The sequence below is a fragment of the Solanum verrucosum genome, unplaced genomic scaffold, assembly GCF_900185275.1.
Source record: "Solanum verrucosum unplaced genomic scaffold, falcon-dt-bn FXZP01000261.1, whole genome shotgun sequence".
Lineage (NCBI taxonomy): Eukaryota > Viridiplantae > Streptophyta > Magnoliopsida > Solanales > Solanaceae > Solanum > Solanum verrucosum.
Genome location: NW_026019969.1, coordinates 15,619,056 through 15,627,566, shown reverse-complemented (window position 1 = coordinate 15,627,566; position 8,511 = coordinate 15,619,056). Strand labels below are relative to the sequence as shown.

Sequence of the window (8,511 nt, the reverse complement as noted above, 5' to 3'; positions counted from 1 at the left end):
GTATCTTATTGAGCATCTTTTAACAACTAATTCTATATTTAATTAGAATCATAGTTAGTCACCTTCTAAAGTCTAAAAGTAGTAAGCTTGAAAAAACAAAACTTTGATAGTGGGTAAAAGTCATAATATTTGTCCTTTAATATCAATGTCCTTCTATTTTAGGGCATATATGCTCTAGTTTTTGAACGGCAGAATCATTAATGTCTTAAAAGTATGACGGAGAATATTTACATATCATATTTATGATAGTTCGGAGTATATTTGTCCTTTCCTTTTTTTTAAAAAAATGCTTAGGCGCTTAACCCAAAATTACATGCTAATCATACCATGATTAAAGAATGGATGAAAAGAAGAAATGTCATCAACTACTCCAAATACTTTTGCTCCTTCAACCCTCTTCTCTTCTCTGGTCTGGTGTATGTTGAGCATAATCTGAAAATCTCTTTCAGAGATAATAATCCAAACTAAGAAACAAACAGACAAATTGAGAAGATAGATAGGTCATACTTATTTGCCAAAAGGGGGCAAACAATTTACTCTAATGGAGAGGCTTATCTATACCAACTCACTTCCCTCCAAACTCCACCTAAAGACCTTTCCTCGTCTCCCTAAACTCCACTTCTCCTCCCTTCTCCATGTTGAGTCTCGTAGACCCAATTCGCTTTCTTGCAAGTGTCTTCACCAGTTTTCATCTTCTGGGTCGACCCCATCTTCCAGATTTGGTGATGGGCATGTGGGTAATTCGTCCACATCTAAGGATTTGCAAGATGGGTCGGATTCGAAGCCCCATTTGCTCCATTGGGTTGCTGAAATTCTATCTCAACAACGCAAGGTATTTGCTTTTCTATTTTCAGACATGTTTTTGTTTGAAGTGCGTTTAATCTTGTTTGCAATTTGAAATTTGGCAATGCATATAGGATAAAATTGAGCTGCTGGTGTAAATAGTTTGCTTTTTCTCGGTAGTTGAAATATTACAGGGTATATTTGTTCCGTGTAGAGTACCAATCTAGATGTAGATGTGTTTGCTGATACAATATGTGTGTTATGCTACTATTAAATATGGTGAATTGCACGGGAGGACCATTGATCAGGTTAGTATACAGAATGTTAGTATTTGGTTGATAAGTGCTACTGACTTGTATTTGCTAGGATTGTATCTGAGTGATGATTAGTGCACAGAATTCCAGTTTCTTGAATTTGCTAATGTGATAATATTTGTGCTTGCTTTATGGAGAGAATGAGTAAGACATTTGACATCAATGCCAAGTAATAAGTAGATGAGTGAAACCTTTTGCATGTTTTTGCTTGTTTTGTTGAGAATTTGCAATTGCAGTAAGGGTCTGGAAATCTTTGTCCTTCTAATACAACAAAGCTTCTATCAGTTGACTTTGGCGGTGACATACCTTTTTCTTAACTTATCAGTACCATGATCAAACAAAAAAAATCAATATGGAAGTTGCTACCTTTTTCTTCTTGAACAATATCTTAACTTTAGGTGATAAAAAGGACTAGATAATTTGAAATGTAGTTCACTTTGAGGAAACAAAAATAGTTAAAGCTTAACATGGGACTTGATTCTGATGATCTTATAAAAGTTGGAGGATTTGTGGCAAAAAGTGGAGGATTTGTGGCTTAGGTCGCAGGTTCAAGCCCCACACCATGCAAAACGAAGCCCGGTATTTAAGTGGAGAAGGGTAGAGAGGCGGGCCCATTATCCACCGCGTTTAGAAGGCTGTGATTGGTCCAAAGGGCAGGTCACAAACGGATTTCTCGGTTATCAAAAAAAAAAAAAAAAAAAATCATAGCCAGTCATTGCCAATATTGGTACACTTAGACAGCTTTATCATTTGTGATCTTAAAATGTAAAATGTGGTTTTGATTTTTGATATTACATCTCTCACATTCTTACAACTGGATGTAGTATTGTTGAAGGGAGTAACCACTCAGTTTTAAGGAAAAAAGTAAAAGTGTAGAGCTATGGTGGATGGACAGATGGGCTAGCAGGGGATTTAGGTCAAGGAATTATTACTTTACATAGGATGAAGCCACAAGGACTAACAGTGCTACTCTGATAAATGAATCTGGCCTGCTTGCGGCAACACAGCTTGCAGTCCGAATCAGCAACTACCAACTGCTCATTCCTAAGGACAGCCAATAAAAGAATATAATCGAAACAGGGTAGGAATAATACAGGAGTTGCAGTTGCCAATCTTGTTTTGTTCATTTGATGGTTAGGATTGGCAGGTATAAGGATTAGCCCAGAGACGATGAAGAACTCAACTTTGGTTTTTCCATTCCTATGCTATGAGTTGTAGGACTAATAATAACATTGCTTATTATGGAGAGGCTGGTTTTAGGGCAGTGTTTCGAGTGAGTATGTTAGTTGAAAGCCTTGTAAGGTGATGGATGATGAGTAGTGACCCATTTTGCACTAGAAACCAAAATGTCTATGTGCTACTAATACTAGTATGAATTGCATTTTGTGCTTGAATCATCTGGTGCAGTATCCTTTTGGCTTTCTCCTAGTTCTTCTTTAGAAATTTTATATGGAGAGTACCCTAGATTCTAGAAATGTAGGAACCAACAATCCTATATATGTAGAGTTATATTGTTAAAATTAAAGGCAACCATACTAAATTAGTATCTGATGAAGCAGGAGGTAACTCTTTCTAATGATGATTAACTTGTGTAATGAACAAGTTGTTCTAAATGCCCCTTCTAAGTGCAAGTAAAAGTGCAATTCACGATAGTAAATAAGAACAACTGGTGCAGAGTTTTTTCATTTTTATTACTTTGGAATCACAAAGAAGTTCGGGAAGTACCAAGTACCAACTAAACCATTTCTGCTATAGTTGGAATTTCGTACAAGTCGAATTCTGGCTAGAAAGTAACTCACCTTTTTTTGTAGCCTTACAAAATCTCATACAATGTTCATATCTACAGAAATTGAACTTAACTTAGAAAACCAAAGAAAAACAATCTTGAATTTAAGAGAATTAAGGATTCAACCAGCTGTATGTCTCAATAGAGTAGCTAGTGCTGTAATCATCACCGTGGACGTATTTTGAATCTTTTAATTTAGAAGTATCCAATTTTTTACATGGAAAGATTTCATTTTCAACAACCCTGAGCTATTTGTATGGAAATAGACCTTCTGCTCTCTTGCTAATGTTCATCTCTTTTGCACATGCCTGATTTTAAATATCGACAGTAGTTGGAAACTACAAAGTCTATAAAACTGCACATATATGGAAAGATGATCCTATAATAAATACTACAGTAGCTTTTAGCATTTATCAGCAGATGGACCTTTTAAAGCAGTTGTTTTGCCACCAGGATGTTAGGCCTGGAGATACCTATATGATTCTATATTTTCTCTATGTCAGTTACATTGAACTTCATTATTACGCCATGCAGTAGCACACAAGGAAAATGAATATAAAAAACCATTTGTTACATTTGCTTCTATGGGACACTGCATTATCAGAAGAAGAAAAAAACCTGTGGCATTACAGTATGCATTAAATTTTCATCTGAAGGCACTTATGCTATATTCTTCAATATGGCTTCTGATTACTTTCAGGTGGTTTCGACTAGTACAGTAGTCTTACTCTCAGCCATGCTTGTTATGCTCCTCCACCCAGTCATTGTTTCACCTGCTTTTGCTAGTTTCCAAACTGCAGCTAAGACAGGGGGTCCAGCTGCAGCAGCAGTGGGGACTCAACTTGTACGTAATGAACTACTAACTAGTGCATGGGCTGGTTTCTTTGCTGGTTGCCTTCACACCCTATCAGGTCCTGACCATCTTGCTGCTTTGGCTCCTCTGTCGATAGGCCGTACACCGATGGAGAGTGCGGCAGTGGGAGCCCTCTGGGGCTGTGGCCATGATGCTGGACAGTTGATTTTTGGCCTATTGTTTCTTCTCTTAAAGGACCAACTCCACATTGAAGTTATTCGTACATGGGGGACTAGAGTAGTTGGATTCACTCTTCTTGTCATTGGAGCAATGGGAATCAAGGAAGCATCTGAAGTTGCTACACCATGTGTTGCCCTTGAAAATGGTGACTGTGATGTTAGTGTGTACGAAGGCATTGACACCCCTGTCATTGGGAAGAAGAAAAAGATAGGCTTTGCAACTTTTGCTACTGGAATTGTCCATGGGCTGCAACCGGATGCACTGATGATGATCTTGCCCGCACTTGCTTTGCCTTCTCGCGTGGCTGGTGCTGCCTTCTTGGGTATGTTCTTGGTTGGTACTGTTATTGCAATGGGAAGCTATACCGTCTTTATAGGCTCGTGTAGTCAGGTACTGAAGGATAGAGTTCCTAGAATAACAGAGAAGCTCACTTGGGCTTCTTCCCTGATAGCAATTGGCTTAGGAATTGCAATTATCGTCAGTCAATTTTTTGGTTTTAGCCTATATTAGGTCTGATCCGGCGACAAAAATAGTTTACGTTCAGTGTTAGGGGATGTCATTTTGATGAGAGGATATATCTTTTGATTGAAGAGAAAGCTTGTAGTATTTTGCTTTTAGGGGGTGGACCGTAACATTTGATGTTATATAGTAAGTATTATAACAATTTGAAGATTATCTGCCACTTGTTTGAGTAAAGATATGAGTTTTGTTGATTCACTTGAAAATTTGTGGCTCGTTCGAGTATGGAAAGGTTTTTTCAAGTCTCAACTATCAGCATTTTTTATTGCACAGTCAATACTTTTTCATATTCTCAGGTTGATGCTAGGTGAGGGGGGAAATAAGCCAAACATTCTTGTAGAAACAAAAAAAAGATAAATATCAAAGTGTTGTAAAATAATTTTTGAGACAACCAAAGGCATTTTCTTATCTTGTATTGACAATCATTTTACTCTTTTTTTATTAGAGGGAATTAGATATAGTAGTATTTTAGGTTCTCTAGCTTCTACTCTTAGGGCACAGGTACATCTTTTATATCAGGTCCCTTTTTAAGAGCAAAACCATCCATTGCTAGTCAAGACATGCTCTCAAAATCCCTAAAACGATCATCCAGAATTGAGGATCGAATACGGATGAAATTTCCATCAATGGCTGAGATCTTCGGTCGATTCCCTCACCCTTTGATGGAAGCAATAATTTTTTTCTAAAATAACACTTACTTTGAAACAAATGAAGTAATAGTTAAATTTTGAAGTTTCAAAATTTTTTTTAATAAAATAAAAACTTATATAATAATAAAAAAAAGACTTATGATAATTATCTAAATCAAATAATATAGAAGGAAGGAAATAGTAGAGTCCGGGTGGGTCATAGGAAAGAGTAAGAGCGTTACGTTATGGGTCCACACCACACCACATAATATGGACAATTTTAGTAGGAAAGTCCACTCTTTATCCGTACACTGCGCACTGTACAACACGTAATGCACACAAAACTGGCCCCAACTACTACTACTCTATTAACGTAACCTTCAATTTAATACTGTGCTGACAAATTTATATTTTTGACTGCCCATATCTTTTCTATCAACTACTCGACTATATTTATTTATATATATACTATTCTGGACAAGAATGAATAGTTACAACACTCTAAAACCCAATCACGAATTTTTCTAACTTGTTACTATTTTCTTTGACACGTACTCTTATATTTTCATTTTATTTGAGTTGAAACTTGAGAGTCTTCACAGTGTATAGGTAAAGTCGCATAAAGGGCAAGGCTAGCAAGGTAGGCCTTGAAAATATATTTTCCTCTCATATTATTTCTCTACTTTCTTTTTATACACATCTTTACTAAGGAAATTGTAAATAAGTAGAGAAAAAATTGCTAATTGCTTTGTAACTCTTCTTAATACACTCTATTTTAGTTATGTAAAATAAATAATAATTCTGGAAAAAATATTTTTTAATAATATGAGACGGAGGGACCACGAGTTTGTATAGAACCTTTTCTCAATTAATAAATGCTAACATTCTCACTAGTCACTACGATAAATAATTTAACTAATGAAATAATTTATATTTTGTGTAAATGAAACGCAACATGATAAAATTAAACCAACAATCATTTAATGAGATTTTCGAGTTTTCAAAACAAACGATATCACTTCTTTTTTTTCATATTGTCCTCCATTTCTTCACGCCATTGCTTTAGTAGCATTAAAGGGTTTATTTAATAGGTGATTAGAATTATGCATGTATTAGTAATATAAATATTAATAAAGTAAAAATTAATCATTAATCATAATTATTAATAATGTAATAATTAGTAAAGCATATCTGTAGTTATTTTATATATAATAATATCTAGATTTCCTCATAATTTACACATATATTAATTATACGCTAAAAAACATATCTTGAACCGAATGATTTATTTATCATGTTATGTATGCAGAATGAGATAAGATCAACCAAATATAGTATAACTTAGGTTAGATTCTATACAGAGATAATCATCTTAACCAATTCTTAAAACCAAATAACATATTAAAAAAAATTACGCAAGTCCCATACATGATTAACTCTTTTTTAATAGGCAAGCAAATCATCCCTAACTAATATACTCCTACTACTTATTATATTACTAGATCTCAAAATAATAATAATTACAATTCTAACACTATTATTTTTAAGAATATGATAATCTTAATCAATTACTCTATATATCTTAATTTATGAGATACCATTTAACTTAAACATAAACACTCGTTAACTATTTGTGTAAATAAAATAACTTTATTAAGATTTTCGAGGCCGCTAAAACAGGAGGAGAGCCATACTGAAATTCTGACGACATTGCTATCAACTTTTTTTTTCTGTCACGGTTGTAACTTATTCTAAAAAAAAACTACTGCTGTTATGAGTGAGATATGAATAATTAAATCACTGCAATATCCAAAGAATTAAAATCCCACCAAAAAAGGTAAAAAAGTAAAGTCTTCAAAAAAGATGCTCATTGTTTCACTGTACACTAAACACTAGTAAACTATTCATCATTTCATCAGTCAGCAGGGGATTTCATCAAAAAAGTACACAAAAAAACAAACCCCTAAAAAAGATCAGTAAATCCCCCTGACAAAAGAGTTAAAAAAAAGAAAAACATAAAGAAATTAATAAATTTAACTACCCATTTACCGAAGTTTTTTCTGTAAATTTTTTTTTTTTGGGTCAAAACAAGGCTTCAATGGCAGCTTTCTTAGGTATTCCACAGACAGGGCATTGATGGAGAAGAGAATCACAAGGTTTGCATGAAGAAAGATGTCTACAGGGCAAGAAAATCATGCACGAAGATCGAGAATTGCAGCTTTTGCAAATCATTTTTTTTGTTTCTTGTTCATCTTCATCATCATGAAGATCGCAGCAAGATTCTGCATCTTCTCCATTGGTGGACAAACAATACCCACTTTCTCTTAGTTGTTCGATTGTGTTGTTTAATGACATGACAATAGCTTCGTTTTCATTCGCGATTCTCTGCCATGCTTGATTCTCCATCTCCATTTTTTTTAAGTATTCTTCTAGCTCCTTTGTCCTATTCCCTGCTTTAGCGATTTCTTCATCCTTCTGTTTCAGTAAAAACTCAAGTTTCGATTCGTATTTTCTCCAAATCAATGCTAGTTGTTGCTTCTTCTGCTCGTTTAAAACCCATCTCAATTTTTCATTCTGTTTTCACCAAAATCAATCAATAAATCTCCGCAAATGAACTCAACAAAAAAAACCCAAAAATCCCATACCTGTAAGTTGATAAAGTGATCGATTTCAATCCTCTGTTTCTCCATCTGGGTAGCTAGAAACTGTGAAAAAGGAATTGACTCAGTAATGTTGTTATTCATCAAATTTTGATTCATGATTTTCTGGTTAAAAATCTGTTGCTGCTGTAAATTCTGTTGAAAGGGTTGTTGGTGTTGCTGAGTAGCAAAAGAAAACTGATTAAATCCACAAGCATTCTCCATGAAATCCATTGAACCACCTAAAAGATTATCCGCATACAATTGCGCTTGAATAGCCATATGAACAAAGAAGAGAAGAGAGGAGAAGATGGGTATTTTAATAAATGGGGTGTAATGTTTATAATTGAATTTGTGTGTTTTATTGAAAGAAACAGAAAACCTGAAAAAGGGGCAGAGAAGGGATTCTCTTTCTTTGTGTAAAATGGCATTTAAAGAGAGTACGTACACATGCAGATTTTGTGACTTGACTATCGGGTCACACATCATAAAAGACTCCTCTCTACAATTACCACTAATTAATTCCTAATTGTGGGGTTATCAATTCAATTAACTCAGAAAGGGTCACCTTTTTTTTCCGATTACAAGGGAATCAAAGATTTGTCTCTTTCCCAATCCGATTCCCACTCTTTTTTTTCCTTTTATAAAAATTATTTATTTATTAACAAAACTTAAATTTTTCACCGACAATTTTTTAAATATATTTTTGGTGTAATTTTGTTCTAGTTGTTTGATAGTAATTGAGTTTTTGAAAAATAAAATGGAGAATAATATTTCTGGTCTCTTAATTATACTGCTTAATTTTAAT

General features: G+C 34.3%; 2 protein-coding genes across 2 annotated transcripts; one reads left to right on the top strand and one right to left on the bottom strand.

Annotated features, from left to right (window-relative positions):
- Positions 1-311: 311 nt before the first annotated feature.
- Positions 312-4,527, top strand: LOC125816873 (uncharacterized). The gene is made up of 2 exons (XM_049496519.1): positions 312-832; positions 3,584-4,527. Exons 1-2 carry the CDS (start codon positions 542-544, stop codon positions 4,424-4,426), a joined length of 1,134 nt encoding a protein of 377 aa, XP_049352476.1. The 5' UTR covers positions 312-541; the 3' UTR covers positions 4,427-4,527.
- Positions 4,528-7,132: 2,605 nt separating this feature from the next.
- LOC125815876 (probable BOI-related E3 ubiquitin-protein ligase 3) lies at positions 7,133-8,074 on the bottom strand. The gene is made up of 2 exons (XM_049495442.1): positions 7,710-8,074; positions 7,133-7,638 (listed from the first exon to the last, which is right to left on the bottom strand). The coding sequence occupies exons 1-2, from the start codon at positions 7,983-7,985 to the stop codon at positions 7,147-7,149; spliced, it is 768 nt and encodes a 255-aa protein (XP_049351399.1). The 5' UTR covers positions 7,986-8,074; the 3' UTR covers positions 7,133-7,146.
- Positions 8,075-8,511: the final 437 nt, after the last annotated feature.